Below are 17198 nucleotides of genomic sequence, written 5' to 3'. Positions count from 1 at the left end.
TTGGCCCTATGGCCCTCGGTTGGAGACGGTTTTTTTTTACAGGGCTAAAACGAGCCATCTGGCCCTCTGGCCCTCGGTTGGAGACGGAGGCAAATATGGCCCTGTACTGTTCATTAAAATATTAATATCTTGGAGAATCTTGGAGGGCCAGAGGGCTAAAACGAGCCTTCTGACCAGCCATCGGTTGGAGATGGCCTTAGGACCAAAAACCTCAAAATGCCACCACAAGTCCCTCCTATGAAAGATTTCAAATCGACTCCCTTTGTCTGAACCTCCAAAAACCCACCTAAAACCCTCAGCCAACAAATCAATGCCGCCTCCAGCTTCACCGTCTATGCCGCCGGAGATGGTGGTCCACAACAGCTTCTTAGGGTTCCTCGTATGGCAGTCCATCCCCTCCATCGTCATCTTCTTCCTGTTCAAAACCCTCTCATCAGCCGTCCCCTCCGCTTCTCCCTCGGCCACCAAACCCCCACTCACATTCCCGTTCGCCCCATCGATATTCGCCCTTTTTACGTTTTTGACCTTCCACCTTTCCCAGGTCCTCTTCTCGTTCTCGCTCTCCCTCGTCTCCTCGCCCCACCCCCACCGCCCTGCTTCTCTTCTCCAGCTCGTTCTTGGGCTCGTTCGATTCCTTTCCATTCCGGGCGTCCCTGATTCGTCAGAGACCCCGGATTCCCGGGCCCGGGCTAAGCTTTCGGTGGGTTTGCTGATGTTTTTGGGCGCCGCGGCGGTGTCAGGTTTTGTTGCGGTGGCTTCGGTGTGTGGGGGGTTTGGCGATGGGCTTTCGGCGATTGGGAGAGTGGGGTTTAGGGGTTTAGTGATGGGGTTGCTTTATGGGCTGTATTATGTGTATAATCGCAGGTGGGTCTTGGAGTTTCCCATTATTCAGGTCAGTTTTTGGCTACTTTTATACAAAGTTTGAATCTTTCTCTGTGTAATGTGATGTTACATGAGGTGTGTTAAGAGAAATGTATAGCTGAGTACAAAAATATGACAAAAATATGCAGTTTATGTGATATGATTTTTCAGTCTTGGAGATCAGATCACCAAGTCCTGGCCCAATTCTCTCTACTTCTTTTTTGCTGGCTTGCAATACATTGCGTGTGGAAGCATGTTTAATTTACTGGTTGAGATTTGAGATTGCTGTTTGCACTCATTTACTAAGTTTTCTGTCATAAGAAATTCTTAGCCTTGCTTTGATTTTCTCATGTTGTGTTTTGCTTTCTACTCACACAAGTCATGACTCTTACACTACTTGTTTATGTCAACAGCGTCCTCCTTTTTTCAGCTTCAAAATGGGGCTTCCTTCGGCTATCACACGATCCTTGAAGCTTTCCTTTGTGGCGTACCTTTTTTCAGCTGCTCTGCTGGTGTTTCTGCCACACCACAATCAGAACCAGGCTACAACTGGAAAGTTTATTGCTGAGCAGATCAGACTCTACACTGGGAGTTTCTTAGTGTTACTATGCTGGGAACTAAGTCACCATTTACATCGGGTTGGTTCTTCAAACATATCAACATGTTTGTTAATTTTCATTAATACTACTGCAGGTACTTGAAAGCAGCATTGAATTAGCTATTGTTTTTATGACTTGTGTTTATGATTATTTGAATATAGAAGTTTGTGGAACATTCTTGCTTGTTTTATTAACCCCTTCAAATGCTTGCTCTTCATTGGATCCTCTCCCCCTACAGTTATAAGAATGAATATAACTTAAAAGTAACAGAAGTCGTGACTGGAATATAGAGCTTCATGCAGCATTGACCTGTTCAATTGATGAAGAATATTTCTTGCAATTTTGTGCTACTTTAATTTGGCCCATCTTATATGATTGCATTAGGAACCTTGTGGGTCTGGTGTTAGTATTGAACATTCAGACATCACTCCATGGACATGCATATCAGTGTTTCTTCTTAGTAGCTTTTGATGGGATTTTAATACGAATTAGATAACTTCTCTTTTTTCGGATGTGAACTTTACTACTTAATGACACTAGAAAACCTACGTCTTGGTCATATACCATGCTATATGGCATACTCTTTATAAATCACACAGCTTGATCTCTTGTTAAAGAATCTGAATACTTGGTGCTATTTGTTTGCCCCTTTCCTTTTATAGTTAACCATGGCTGTCTTCTGATTTGAATCTATATGTGTTTGAAATTGTGTTGTAATGCAGGTGCTTCATACAAAGAGATTCGTATTTGCACCACCTAAAGGATCAGCGGCAGCAGAAACAAATCCAAGTGAGATTCTCCTTGCAGCTCTGGAGGAGAGCAGTCCTAGTTCTCTTCTTCAGTATCTTGCCTATCTTGATCTCTGTATGGTTTGCGAGAATAATGTGGATGCTTGGAGAAGAGCTGCATTTTTTGAGGAAACTGGTGAAACTTACAGAAGAGTTATATCTGTATGCTTGCGGCCTCTGGAGCAGCTTGCATCCAAGATGGGTGAAGTCTTGGAAAGTTCCGTTGAAAACGGCTCCCGAATATCCAGTCAGTTACTGCCCCCAACCGACCAGCGACTAGACTCAAAATACTCTGAGCCTTTGGATAACTTCCAGGTAAACATATCGGTTCTTGATTCTACTTGTGGATATAACCTACACGTGTGTATGTCTTCCTACTCCGTTTAGTCAAACTGTGAACTAGCATCATCTATGGAGAGTAATAAATAATAACTTACTCATGTTTTGTGGCAAAACATTACATGAGTAAATGCTGAGCTTCACGAACTACTTGTTGATATGATGGATGAAGGGCTGAATTTTGGAGGATTGAATAACATTAATATGCCATTTTCTCCACCTGAAATTCTAACAATGCATCTTAGTATTGTTCTACGGGTTTGGACCAGGGGCAATTGTTCTTAGATTGGTACAGTTTGTTATCTATAGGAGCCAGTACGTCACAAATGATAGTCGGTATGCTAATTGGCGGCAACTTGCAGTTATGCATGTGAAGAGAATGTTATTGAATATTTGGAATAACTTTCAATTGTTTTTCTCATCAACTAAAAAACCTAATATATACTCTTTTAATGCAGTTGTATGCATGGTGTGCATGGACAGCTGCCTCGCTAACTGCATGCTCACACAAAGAGGACAGATACGGGGTTGCCCAGATCACTGGTAGTAACGCTGCTGTGATGTCAACGCTGATTTCTTGCCTTCTTGCTGTTGAAACATACATGGGGAAGAAGACCACTTTGCTGTCTGCTAATCAGTTCATGGGGTTAACCGGTTTTAAATTGAGAAACTCAAGCATGGCCAATACTAGCATGAGTAAAAAGAGAGCCAGCCCGCTTCATTCAAAAGCATATGCTGTTGCTGATGTACTGAGGAACTCAATCTACCAAATTGTGTCTGCTTTCCATGATCAGATGGCAGCAAGCAGTGCTAAAAAGGGCATTCTTGAGAAGGATTGGATCGTTAGGGGCAAGCCTCCTTTCGGACCACGCGAACTTCTCGTGCAGAAACTGCTTCAATTCCTCGACTTTAGAGCTAGCTAATTGCTTATTAATTTGCTGGGATTCAAGCCTCTTCCTTTAATCATTGGACTTACTTGCGGACGCATACGAAGAGCTGGTTTTGTTTCTTAACCCCAAACATGATTGGTGGATGGGATGAGCTGAAGGAGATAACATCGGATTTAGTACAAAGCAATATCAAATTTGGATCTTATAAATTGAGTTGTATGGTTGATAGGAAGCACTTGCATCAACTAGTATACCGAAATAAAAAAAATTTCCGGTTTACTTTGTATTATTGCCTATCGAACCTAGGACCAGCTGTATGAAATACTCACTCAGATTCTCTCCAACTACTAAAACATCCCGTGGTGGTTAAATTATTTCCCTCGTTTTTTTTATTCTCAAAAAATGTTTCCCTCGTTTACTTTGTTCTTATTGCTTATTATACTCTGCTAGTAGGATTAAGCCTGGATCAAACTGGTAATGCCTTAAACTATTTCGAACATGTCAACCACATGATTTGAGTATTTCTGGCCATGCTTTGCTGGGATGATGATCCGAGCAAATAAAAAGTTGACAAAATGGAATGACTTCTTGCTTTCTTGTTTTGCTTGTTTGGCTTTTACTTACATAAGAAAATGCTTAAAGAATCAAACTATAGAATTAAAAAGAATCTCACTTATCAGTTGGTGGTGTCGGGTGAAATAATAATCGATCCTAAGACCTCTCAATTACAAGTGAAGACGAATACCAACCTAAAACCTTTCAATTACAAGTGAAAACGAATATCACCAGACCGTAGTACTAAGTGACGTACAATTAGAATCATAATTATGGATCAACTAATGGGAATAGTCTTGGATAATAATTTTTTATTAGTCAGTCTTAGACTTTGTAAATGCAGAGTCTCTAAACCTTCAAAATTTATCTTATGATACGTATTTAACTTCTCTATTATCATGATCCCATGAGGTTAAATTTCTAGTTTCGCGACTATGAACGTAGAAATTTGGAATCCAAAGTCATTTATAATGATAACCATGACGAAAATAACTGGAGAATAACAACCAAAGCTGCCATACAAGAGTCGAGGGCGACTGTAAACTCTTGTTCGGTGTGGGATTTTATTGCGAGACCACTCCGATTAATGGATGAGAATTTTGCACACCATATTGGACAAGGCATATCATTATTCTCTAGCCGAACAAATTAACAAAACGTCCAAAACTCCCGGCAGAAGCAATCGCCCACCCAGTTATCATATTTCAAATCATTTGGTGTTTGCTACCTTCCCGTGGCGGGTAGAGTGTCCTGTTGGCCTAGAGCTAGACTCGATTTTCTCGTATAATCAACTACTTTAGGATAATGCTGTTCCACACCTTTTTTTTTTCTCTCATACATATTTGTTAGTTTTTTGTGATTAATCTTCTTCAATTCATTCTATTTGAGGGCCGAAAATTGAGAGGGTGTGTGAGAAGTAAAGATAATTGTGTGTATAGCACAACCCTTATTTTATTGCCCTACTAATTAGGTACAAACCCATATTGTTAAGCATATAAAAAGTGAATGGTTCACAAAATTATCTTAACATTTGAAAAATAAGTGGAATAAAACTATGCGTAAAAGACTGTTTACTACCCTCATGTTTTGTGGTTTTCAACATTTAGTACATCAAGTTTTTTTCGTCTCAGATTCATACCTAAAGTGGAAATTTTGGGACAGTCTCCTACATCCGTTAGTCAAACTGTTAAATCTGCCGTTAATTGTGATGTGGCGCCATGACTGGGTGCCACGTGTCATCCACGTTTTTTTTCTTTTCTTCTTTCTTCTTCTTCCTTCTTCTGCAACTTTTTTTTCTTCCTCCTCCTTCTTCCTTCCTCCTTCTTCTGTCCCCTTCTTCTCCTTCTTCCTTCTTCCTTCTTCCTTCTTCTTCCTTCTCCTTCTCCTTCTCCTTCTCCTTCTTCCTCCGAATCTGGGGAAGTTTTGTTTTGTTCTTATTTTTTTTCTTCTTCTTTCTTCTTCTTCCTCCTTTTTCCTCCTCCTTCTTCTTTCTTCTTCTTCTTCTTCTTCCACTGACTGCAACTTCTTTTTTTTTTTTTTCTTCCTCCTTTTCCTTCTTCCTTCTTCTTCCTTGAATCTGGGGAAGATGAAGAAGAAGGAAGAAGGAAGAAGGAAGAAGGAGAAGAAGAGGAAGGAAGAGGGAGAAGAAGGAGGAAGAAGAAGGAAGAAAAAAAAAGTTGCAGCTGGAGGAAGGAGGAGGAAGAAGAAGAAAGAAGAAAGAAGAAAAAAAAAAAACGAAAAAAAACCTTCATCTTCCCCAGATTCGGAGTAAGAAATTCGGAGGAAGAAGAAGAAGGGGAAGGAGGAAGAAGAAGGAAGAAAAAAAAAGTTGCAGCTGGAGGAAGGAGGAGGAAGAAGAAGAAAGAAGAAAGAAGAAAAAAAAAACGAAAAAAAACCTTCATCTTCCCCAGATTCGGAGTAAGAAATTCGGAGGAAGAAGAAGAAGGGGAAGGAAGAAGGAGGAAGGAAGAGTGAGAAGAAGGAGAAGAAGGAGGAAGGAAGAGTGAGAAGAAGGAGAAGAAGGAGGAAGAAAAAAATAAATAAAAAAAATAAAAAACCTTCATCTTCCCCAGATTCGGAGGAAGAAGAAGAAGAAGAAGAAGAATGAAGAAGGAGAAGAAGGGGAAGGAAGAAGGAGGAAGGAAGAAGGAGAAGGAGGAAAAGAAAAAAAAAATGTTGTAGTCGGAGGAAGAAGAAGAAGAAGAAAGAAAAAATGAAAAAAATGAAAAAAATGAAAAAAAATGAAAAAAAATTTTTCCCTACATTCGGAGGAAGAAGAAGAAGAAGGAGAAGGAGAATGAAGAAGAAGGAAGAAGAAGGAAGAAGGAGAAGAAGGGGAAGGAAGGAGGAAGGAAGAAGGAGAAGAAGGAAGAAAAAAAAAAGTTGCAGAAGAAGGAAGAAGAAGAAAGAAGAAAAGAAAAAAAAAACGTGGATGACATGGCACCACGTCACAATTAACGTCAGATTTAATAGTTTGACTAACGGATGTATGAGACTGTCCCAAAATTTACACTTTAGGTATGAATCTGAGACGAAAAAAACTTGATGTATTAAATGTTGAAAACCACAAAACATGAAGGTAATAAACAGTCTTTTAGCCTAAAACTATTTGTTGGACAAGACATATCATTATTCTCCAGCCAAACAAATTAACAAAACGTCCAAAACTCTCGGCAGAAGCAATTGCCCACCTACTATATGTGCCTTGATTTGGCCCTTGAGAGAATTGTACTACACAACAACGTACTAAGATATGAATTTTGATTAATTCTACTATAGGCAAAGTACCTGAGTTTGGCCAGATTTTTATTTCCTTGTTAATGTTAGAGCATTCAAGCCTTGCAATGCATGCAAGTCTTAGTATTACAAAAGAAAGTCCTTGGGATGGGCAGATGGGAAGCCTTTCCTTCATTAGTGAAAGCTAAAAGGTTAGGAGAGTCTTTCCAGGACTGTCGCTGGTCTTGGATTCCAAGATCAGCCAATATGACGGCGGACTCTCTGGCGTCGCATCGGTGTGTGGAGATGTGCGATGTTTCATGGGTCAATAGACCCCCATCTTCTCTGGTTTTTGTGCTCCATAGTGATGGATTACCCTGTCCTCCGTAAGGTTTTTTTGGGTGCAGTGGAGGGGGCGACATGCTAGCTTGGCTATTATGTCTTCCTTGTAACTCCCTCTTCTGTCCGCTGTTTCTGTTTCTTTCCTGTTTGCTTGCCTTGTTGTGGGCTTTCTCTGTATTTCTGGCATCTTTGCCTGGGTAATGAATCCCTGCTTCCAAAAAATAAAAACAGAAAGTCCTTGAAGATTTTACTCACGTGTGAGGCCAAAATAAGGCGAACACATAATTATATTGAGTGATGTGGAGCACATGTCGCCAAATTATTTGTGTGATTGGATTTTATTCTAAAATACATCTATATAAACAAACCAATACATATATCCTCGTACCTTGGAACTCAAGTACTACTCAAAAGCCATTTTGATTTCGTCTTCTACGTAGTGTTTTCGTAATTAAGTTTTAGTACGTCCTCAATATCCAAATGGGTAGCTTAAATATTGACAATCCACCTGAAAACAACTCTGTCCACCACATGACTAAAGACCCTCTGGACCTTGTGGCGTTCAGGAGACAAGGACACATGATGATAGACTTCATTGCAGATTATTACCAAAACATAGAAAAACACCCGATTCTAAGCCAAGTCCAACCGGGCTATCTTCGAAAACGTTTGCCAGAATCTGCCCCATATCACCCTGAACCCATAGAAGCCATCCTCCAAGATGTTCAGGACCATATTGTTCCTGGCATAACACATTGGCAAAACCCTAACCACTTTGCCTACTTTCCTGCAACTATCAGCACGGCAGGATTCCTCGGCGAAATGCTCACCACGGGATTCAATGTCGTGGGGTTCAACTGGATGGCATCACCAGCTGCAACTGAGCTTGAAACCGTAGTCATGGATTGGCCTGGAGACATGCTCAAACTTCCCAAGTCTTTTCTTTTTTCTGACAATGGTGGTGGTGTGTGTTGTGATTGGCTCATATTTTGAGCTGTTAACAATTAAGTGACTTTGTGTGTTATGCTTTCGGAATAGTGGCCAAATATGTCCATATCTCATTTTGGCTAATAGTGGAAGACAATATGATGTTTCATGGGATTCCTTTGTTTTGGCAATTTTTATTCATTTCCCATTTGCATGCCGAAAGTGGTTTTGGGTTTTGAGAAAAGGGAGCATGATGGATCATCATTGTGTCTATGAAAAAAAGGAGAAGTTGACTCACTTTTCTGTCCATTTAATTGCAAGGAGCCGAAGTGGAGAAAGGAGAGAGAGAGCATTCGGCTCTCTCCTGAGAAGGCATCAGAGAGCATCTAAAGGGGGAGAGCATTCGGCTCTCCCATGTGAAAGCATGGGCATGGGTGAGAGAAAAATCAAGAGAGCTAGAGTGAAAAGTATTCTAGTGAAAGAACTCTTGGGGTAGAGTGAGGCTCTTGGGAAAATTCTATGAGTGGGTGTGCAAGGGATTTGGGATTGGGTTATGTTGATTTAACTCATGTGTACTTGTACTGTTATTCTCATAGTGAAGAGCAATATCTCTCCGGGGACGTAGGCAGGATTTTTGCCGAACCTCGTAAATTTCTCGGTGTCTTTATTTCTTGTATTTTATTCTGTTCAACTGAGTGTGATTTTGGTGAGGTTGTAATCTGAATCTCGTTTCCGCACTGATGAACGGACCAAGGCACAACAATTGGTATCAGAGCATCGTTGGAAGCTTGGTTCGTTGGAGGTCCAGATTTGTTGTTCACCATGGAATTTTCAGTTGAGCAGTTTAAAGGGAGAGGCGATTTTACTCTTGGTAATGGAGAGTAATGGAAGCCTGAAGAAATGGAAGCCGTGTTCAGGGATGCTTAGATCAACTACGAAAGTTGATGTTGAGGAAGAAGACAAAGGCCTCTTTCTTCTTACCTCACTTTCAGATTTGTCTTAGAACCTTGTGAAACTTTACTGCATGGAAAGTTACAGTAAGTTTGGAGCAGGTGCAAGCTTCTTTGGTGTGGAATGATACACAAAGGAGACCATGGATAATGGTGGGCACAAGACTGCTTAAGTTATTAAAGGTTGGAATCGTGGAAGAAAATTGGAAAGAGGATCTGAGAGAGACAGCAGGTTCAGATCCGGTTCCGGAGGCAAGGGTCCACAGTGCTACAGGTGCTAGACCGAGTTGTAGCAAGTTTGTGGTGGAAGACTTCGAGTATGTCCTCTAGGTACTCAAAAGCAACACTTCTCCTGGTGATGTTTAGTCTCAAGTGTTGCAGGGGTTTTGCAGCAGGTGGAGCTATAGGATTCACAGGTGATCAGATGGTCCTGAGGTAGGAGGAAGTGTGGGAATTTTGTCTGGCTCGATGGGTTGTTGCTGGAAACGGGCGCGCTGACGAGTTTCCAGGTTGCAGACAATGAAGAGGAGGAAAACCTATTGGAGGAGACGAGGATGTGTCGAGATCCTGTCTGAAGCTAAATTGTGATTTTTAGCTTGCAGCAGCTGCACATGCATTGGCAGTGACTGAATCGGAACAGGACCAACGAGGTTTATTTAGTGTGTGTATGCTGGGTGCAAGGATTTTTTGCACAGTATATTCGCCAAGGTGGAGATTGTTGTGATTGGCTCATATTTTGAGCTGTTAACAATTAAGTGACTTTGTGTGTTATGCTTTCAGAATAGTGGCCAAATATGTCCATATCTCATTTTGGCTAATAGTGGAAGACAATGATGATGTTTCATGGGATTCCTTTGTTTTGGCATTTTTTATTCATTTCCCATTTGCATGCCGAAAGTGGTTTTGGGTTTTGAGAAAAGGGAGCATGATGGATCATCATTGTGTCTATGAAAAAAAGGAGAAGTTGACTCACTTTTCTGTCCATTTAATTGCAAGGAGCCGAAGTGGAGAAAGGAGAGAGAGAGCATTCGGCTCTCTCCTGAGAAGGCATCAGAGAGCATCTAAAGGGGGAGAGCATTCGGCTCTCCCATGGGAAAGCATGGGCATGGGTGAGAGAAAAATCAAGAGAGCTAGAGTGAAAAGTATTCTAGTGAAAGAACTCTTGGGATAGAGTGAGGCTCTTGGGAAAATTCTATGAGTGGGTGTGCAAGGGATTTGGGATTGGGTTATGTTGATTTAACTCATGTGTACTTGTACTGTTATTCTCATAGTGAAGAGCAATATCTCTCCGGGGACGTAGGCAGGATTTTTGCCGAACCTCGTAAATTTCTCGGTGTCTTTATTTCTTGTATTTTATTCTGTTCAACTGAGTGTGATTTTGGTGAGGTTGTAATCTGAATCTCGTTTCCGCACTGATGAACGGACCAAGGCACAACAGTGTGTTACATGGGAGTACGCATGAGTCCGTAGTTTGCACCATGGTAGCTGCAAGAGATCAAATCTTAAGTCAAATCGGTAAAGAGAATATAGGAAATTTGGTTGTGTATGGATCAGATCAAACACATAGTGCACTCCAAAAAGTTTCTCAAATTGTTGGAATCCACTCGAAAATTTTTTGGGCCATTGAGACTACAAGATCATCATCATTTGCACTCTCACCCGAATTGCTACAATTGGTGATTTGTTCAGACGTGAAATCTGGGTTGGTTCCATTTTATTTATGTGCCACAGTAGGAACAACCGCAACCGCTGCCGTTGATCCATTGGGGCCACTATGCAATGTTGCAAAAGATTATGGCATGTGGGTTCATGTGGACGCTGCATATGCCGGGAATGCTTGCATTTGCCCTGAGTTTCGTCATTTTATTGATGGAATTGAGTGTGCAAATTCGTTCAGTCTCAGTGCGCATAAATGGTTCTTCACTACTCTCAATTGTTGCTGCCTTTGGGTTAAGAATCCAAGTGCATTGACAAACTCAATGTCTGTGAATCTTGAGGGGTTGAGGAACAAGGCCACAGATTCAAAGCAAATGGTGGACAACAAAGACTGGCAGATAGCCTTAACCCGAGGGTTTCCGGCCACGAAGCTATGGCTTGTGCTTAGAAACTATGGAGTGGAAAACCTTAGAAACTTTATTAGAATTTAGAAGTGATGTAAAAATGGCCAAGCGTTTTGAAGGGCTTGTGGGGATGGAAAAAAGGTTTGAAGTTGTTGTCCCGAGGAATTTCTCTTTGGTTTGTTTCAGGGTTTCACCGTCGGCAATTAGCAACAATACTCCAATTCCAAGTGATGAAAACGGTGTAATTAACGAGGTAAATTGCAGGTTACTGAAGGCCATCAATGGGTCAGGTCGTGTGTACATGACTCATGCTGTGGTGGGAGGTATGTATGTGTTACGTTGTGCAATTGGTGCAACTCTCACGGAGGAAAAACACGTAGTCATAGCTTGGAAGGTGGTGCAAGAGCATGCAGATGCCATCCTCAGCATGTATTGCTAGATATGTCTAGGGGTGTTTTGTATTAGTAGAAATTCAACAGCGACTAAACCCTTTATATCAGGGATGAGTTGTACTTTTTCTTATACAAATAAATAAAGTGGGATGCACAATAATTTTTTTAAAGTGACAATCGAAAATTTTATTGCTGAGTGGAATGTAACATGATAGGTGTTATCACAAGTGCCAACCGAAAAGTTTCCAATCTTGTTATCATGAAAGTTTATTTGCTAAGGGTTCACTACAAGAAATGTTGGCATAGGGCAAGGCTTTCTTACGCAAAGATGGTTTTGTTGCCTAATGATCTTTAGAAACTATGTTATAGGGAACTCTTGATGGTACGGTGCGCACTTGGTGCCTAATGCTCAGTGGGCACCTTTAACAGATGTCTAACATGCCATATCCACACTTCAAAAAAGGTGCCCTATGCCAAGATTTCTAGTAGTGGTTTAGGGTCCAGAGCTTTAAATGTTTCTGAAAAAGTTGATTAATACATGTAAAATTGGCATACAAGAAATAAAAAGATGTTTAGATACTCCATACATAACTAAACGAGAATCACAATGAATGTAAAGGTATGCAGTAACAATTTTTTCAAATTGTGGTTCCCAACTCATCTTAATACATGATGAAAGTCTCTTATTTGTTAAAAACATATATAGGACCTCCAGAACACATAGTACGACTGTCACATTAAGTGGGATCTAAGAACTACTACAACGATTAACTACTGCTTATTACCAATAACAACAATTGTCGTTGCAAAATGTCAAAACCAACCAGCCAACCACTGCTACAACATAAGTAATAAACTAGAAAACCAATGGAGAATGCACATCGGAAGAAAGTCTTTGCTCAAGAACATAATTTTACAATTCAATCACATCACCAATCAGAGTTTTTCTTTAAGCTCGAAACCAATCCCTCACCAACTTATAGTGTCTGGCTACACTTGCACATCTTAGTGGAGTCTCATAAATGGAGTTATCTTTCAGTATGTATCTTCACCTCTGTGCTGGACTTACAAATTAAACTGCAAAGAATGGAGGGGAATAGAGGAAATAAGTAAAGAAATAATCATTTAATTAACAAATCACGGGAGTAGTTATACAATGTACTGAAAGACATTCCACAGTTCTAAACCTCTATGTTGTAGCAAATTCAAAATTTTCCTTCGATACATATAGCATCCTTCTATGTTTTTGTCATGATGTCTTGCATTCATCAACAAAATTATATAAGATAAAACCCGAAGGAAAACTACAATATACAAAAGATAAAGCACAGAAGTACATGAGTACATCTAACGGTTAAAACACTGGTAGTACCGAGTACTCCAGAGCACACAAGAAGGTCCCGTATCAAGGGCAAGAGAGAGTGTCTCTGTCAAGGGGCGGCTGCTGTCAAGAGAAAGTGATTGTGCCAGGAGAACCCAACACAAAAGGGTGCAAAGGTTTAAGAAAACACCAAATTAATGAATGTAGGAGAAACTTGAGAGCCAAAGATTGTTACTCATCATGAACGTGTGAGAAATTTGATAGAGTACAATGGTGTAGTTGGAGCTCTAGGTTGTGAGTGGTTTATGTGTGAGCCTTTCCAATATAAAAAGGATAAATTACAAATACAAAGCATGCACAAAACTGGGCTAAGAGCTTGCAACTCAAGTGACTAAGGCAAATTCAAACTTCTATTAAAATTCAGGACAAATTCAAAGCACAGAAACAAACTTTCTCACCACAATGAGCAAAGAAAGACACTCTTCTCTCCAAAAAGGGAAATCGAAAAGAAATTTAAAGAACTGATTTTGCACAGCAAATACGTAAACACGTAGACCTTGAAGAAATGATAAAGGGCAACAAACTTACTAAGAGTACACTGGTGATCAAATATTGTTTATGAATCCTAAGAAGCCCTCTACGATCGAAGTTTAGGTCATGTTTCGTATCCTTTTGGTTATATTTTTTTGTTTTTGAAATCAAGGAGTATTAGCTTCAATATTTTCATTCATCATTTCTAAAACTATAAATTGGTTTCAAATTAAATACCAAACAATTGGTACTTCAACTACCCTTTGTTAGAAAAATAAAGTAAGAAGTCCATATTTCTAATCAGTTTTGTTCCCACACACACTTTGGCATGCAAATGATGTGTTACTGACGGAAGAATATGTATCATATAATAGGGCACCGATTATATATTTTGCCAGTAAGAATCCATATATAATGCCAATTATCGTCAAAAAAAATCTTACAGAATTGAGAAGGTGATATGGCTACAAGTTTAGTCGTGGAACATTAATTCGAATTGCACGTCAAAGCATTATATAACATTTGCCCGTTTAAGAAAAGCATACGTCTAATTCTGAAGCACTTTCATGGGCACAAACTTAAACCTAAGACCACAATCACTTAATGCAAATATAAACAGTAGAAAACTACCAAACAGGAAAAATAACCAGAATTTTAATTTTTTTATTTTGGTGTTGGAGCTGTTATTGACACTTCAAAAAGAATCACACACTTCTTTCTATACAAATTTTATTCGTATGTTTATAAATTGAAGTGCAGGATAATCATTTTGGAGAGCTAATAACAACTTTCTTATAATTTATAGTACAATTTTACTCTATCGATCAATGGATGAATTAATAAAGTGTACTACGTACATAGTACATACCAAGGATGGGCAATTGTTTATTGAAGAAGGCAGGCATGCAATGGAGAATCTCAACTCTCCTCGCCTTCTGATTTCTGCTGTGATTCCTGGGCCGGGTGTGGTTGGAGCATCAGCCGAGCCTGAAGCTGATGGTCTAGGGAATTCTGGTGATGTGCAGCTGCTTCTTGTTGGATCTGGTTATAATGGTTATTATCAAAAGCTCCACCCAAACCCAATGAACCAGACACCACACCGGTACTAGCAGCAGCTGCGGGAATCTGACTAAACCCATTTCCATTAACCAAACTCGCTGCGGCGTCCATCCCATTGATATTGAACCTGACAAGCTCTTGCTGATGAGCCTCGAACAATTGCTGCTGATGTTGGTCGCGAATCAAAAGCTGGCCTCCCCTGCAGCCCTGCTGGGGCGGAGGGCCAGTGGTAGCCCCCAACAGAGGGATCATCAATGCCTGAGGGCCAACATAGGCATACAGATCTTTCTTGGCATTGTAGAGATCAGTCTGGACTTGCTTAAGCCTGTTCTGGAGAAATGAGATGAAACCAACACAACCATACACCGGGTCCCGAAGACGAGCCTCTGCCTCATAGGCCAATGACGTCACCGCATCTTCACGGTATGCAACATTGAGTTCGTTCAGGATCTTGCCGACGTTGCTCGCACCGTAAACCGTGTGAACGTTTGCGAATTTTTGAGGTTGGTCTGGTGGGAAATAGGGGGCGAACACGCATTCTTGCGTGCATTTTCGCCGTTGAAACTTGCACGCAGCGCACGGTGAATGAGTGTTTGACGACATTTTTTTTAGGTTTTACTTGATTTATCACAACAAACTGCAAAGAGGAATTAACAAGAACAAGAATCAGTGATCATTTCATTTGCATAAATTAATGGTCAGAGAACGATAAATATTCATAAAAAGAATTAAAATCCTTAAAATCCTAATTGAATACACCCTTTGGGATTAAGAAAAGGAAAATAATTCGTTCATAATTAATCAACCCTAAATTTAATACATTTATTTATGATCCTTATTCTTTAACCCACGATGAGAATAATTTTAGAGTTCTATAGCTAAATTTTGAGTCTATTGGAAAAAGAAAACCCTAACCTTTGACAAAAAAAAAAAAAAGAAAAGAAAAAGAAAGCCCTAACCCTAGCTAGACAATCAAGAAAGCAGCGAGGAAGAATTTTTTATATAGATAGGCGAAGCGATATCTCCACAATTTCGAATTCCCTTTGTTGCCTCCTCGTCTTTCTGTCTTTCGATGAGAAGAAGTGAGATGAATTAGTAAGAGGGAAGTGTTTAAGAGAGTGAAGAGGGGAGGCGAGAGACTAGTTATTTTTTCTCCTCCGGGGCCTCTGCTACTGATAAGAAATATAACTGGCAGAATCTTTATATATGGTGTGTGTGTGTGTGTGTATATATATATATATGTTATATATGTTTGTTAATGGGTGTTGTTAGTAGCATTCCAAAAATTTCTTATGGGGAGTTCACATGTTAATATAGAAAATACTTAGGCAAAATAATGTATAAGGTATATACATATATATAGTACGTACCATATTAACCATATGAAACTTGATTATAATAAACTTAACAAGACATTCCATATTCCTCTTTCTGTTCACGAAATTTGATTAGGGACGTGATGAGAGTTTTCAAGTCTCTATTCCGTATCAAGCGCAATTAAAATGGCATTGGCACCAATAAATGCTATGAAGTTTGCCTTGTTGCCAAAAGTTGTCATCAACAACACTAGCGGAGCCAACGCGGGGGCATTGGCATCCTTTGACCCCAATAACCTTGTCAAGTTATCCCTTTGAAAATTTTATGAACCCGTATAGTAGCCTGCAACAGCAGCTTTGCAGCAGCACGTTGCTTTGTAAACTTATCCCAATAACCTTTTACTTGTAAACTTATCCTTTTCTAAACTTATCCCTTAAAAAAAATTAATACCTTTCTAATTTAACAAAGCTACGTCGTTTGCATAATGAGTTTTCTGCGTTGAAAGGGATTAGTAGCCTTGCACAAAAGTTGACGGAGACAAAGAGGGACCGACAATATCCCTTGGTGTACTTGCTAGTGAAATTAACATTGATTTTAACTGTTGCAACTGCTTCAGTTGAAATAGTTTTTTCGGTGATGAAAATTATGAAGAATCCACATCTTAATAAGATGGGTTGAATGATAGTTTGGTTGTGTACATTGAGAAAGATGTTTTTGGTTCTATTGATAAAAATGTTCTGATTCTATGTTTCTAAAATATGAGAACACACCGTGGACAATTATAAATGAAAGTATGATGGAATTTTTAAAGCTATTTTTTTACCCCATGTTTTAAATTCCTGGTTCCGCCACTGATCAACAACATAAGTTTGATTATGATGAGACCGTCAACTCTATTGTTAAAGGAACCCTTGTCTTTAAATTTAAAGGCTTGTGATGCATATATAGATGCGTTTACCCTATAAATGAGCATCATTTAATTCAATATTTTCACACATAAGCTATAATGGAGCATCAACTAAAGTGCTGTTATGAAAGTTTAGAACAAAATTTTAGGGTTTCATTTTCATGAAAAGTGACTACCCATCGTTCAGCTGTGGTAAATCAATTAAAAGGCATGTATTTACGTCTATCCTGGTTCGGTACGGTATGAACCCCTTCCAATTCCTATTAAGGCAAATTGATGGAGTGGCCTTGGGGTTGTCTTGAAATCCTATATGGGTTTTCTTCCTAATCCTGAAACGTTTTATTTGAATCCAAAAGTGGGTTACATAACCCATATCCCAAATTTCGTTTGTAGCGGAAGGCGAAGGTGAGACTTGGGATCTTCATATCTTCTTTGGGTCTCTGAATTTTTGTTTATGCTCTCATCGCAAGAACCCAGCAGAAAAAAGGGATTTTGATGAAATTGAGGTTCCATCATAAAGTCAATTGGCAATATGGGAAGTAGTCTAAAACCATATAAGCACATAGCAAATTTTGTCTTTCACCGATGTGGGACAACTCTCAACACGCCCCCTCCCACGTGTGGCCAATTTTCAAGCATACACAT

At 39.8% G+C, this 17198-nt stretch overlaps 2 protein-coding genes and 1 pseudogene across 2 annotated transcripts; 2 read left to right on the top strand and 1 right to left on the bottom strand.

Moving 5' to 3' along the window:
* The first annotated feature begins 141 nt into the window (after window positions 1-141).
* LOC103452791 (uncharacterized) lies at window positions 142-3851 on the top strand. Its single transcript, XM_008392329.4, has 4 exons — window positions 142-892; window positions 1275-1499; window positions 2183-2563; window positions 3046-3851. The coding sequence occupies exons 1-4, from the start codon at window positions 311-313 to the stop codon at window positions 3508-3510; spliced, it is 1653 nt and encodes a 550-aa protein (XP_008390551.3). The 5' UTR covers window positions 142-310; the 3' UTR covers window positions 3511-3851.
* A 3718-nt stretch (window positions 3852-7569) lies between these two features.
* On the top strand, window positions 7570-11588 carry LOC103452824 (phenylacetaldehyde synthase-like; annotated as a pseudogene).
* Window positions 11589-12074: 486 nt separating this feature from the next.
* LOC103435144 (LOB domain-containing protein 36-like) lies at window positions 12075-15485 on the bottom strand. Its single transcript, XM_029108973.2, has 3 exons — window positions 15289-15485; window positions 14139-14966; window positions 12075-12495 (listed from the first exon to the last, which is right to left on the bottom strand). Exon 2 carries the CDS (start codon window positions 14930-14932, stop codon window positions 14189-14191), a length of 744 nt encoding a protein of 247 aa, XP_028964806.1. The 5' UTR covers window positions 14933-14966; window positions 15289-15485; the 3' UTR covers window positions 12075-12495; window positions 14139-14188.
* Window positions 15486-17198: the final 1713 nt, after the last annotated feature.

This window comes from Malus domestica, chromosome 10 (assembly GCF_042453785.1).
Source record: "Malus domestica chromosome 10, GDT2T_hap1".
In the NCBI taxonomy this organism is placed as follows: Eukaryota; Viridiplantae; Streptophyta; class Magnoliopsida; order Rosales; family Rosaceae; genus Malus; species Malus domestica.
Note: the sequence above shows the minus strand (reverse complement) of the source record. Positions and strands in the feature narration are given on the sequence as shown.

Coding starts and splice junctions, on each gene's coding strand:
- LOC103452791 (XM_008392329.4), top strand. CDS start 311: ATGCCGCCTCCAGCTTCACCGTCTATGCCGCCGGAGATGGTGGTCCAC. Junction 893..1,274: donor TGGAGTTTCCCATTATTCAG/GTCAGTTTTTGG, acceptor TTATGTCAACAG/CGTCCTCCTTTTTTCAGCTT. Junction 2,564..3,045: donor AGCCTTTGGATAACTTCCAG/GTAAACATATCG, acceptor CTTTTAATGCAG/TTGTATGCATGGTGTGCATG.
- LOC103435144 (XM_029108973.2), bottom strand. CDS start 14,932: ATGTCGTCAAACACTCATTCACCGTGCGCTGCGTGCAAGTTTCAACGG.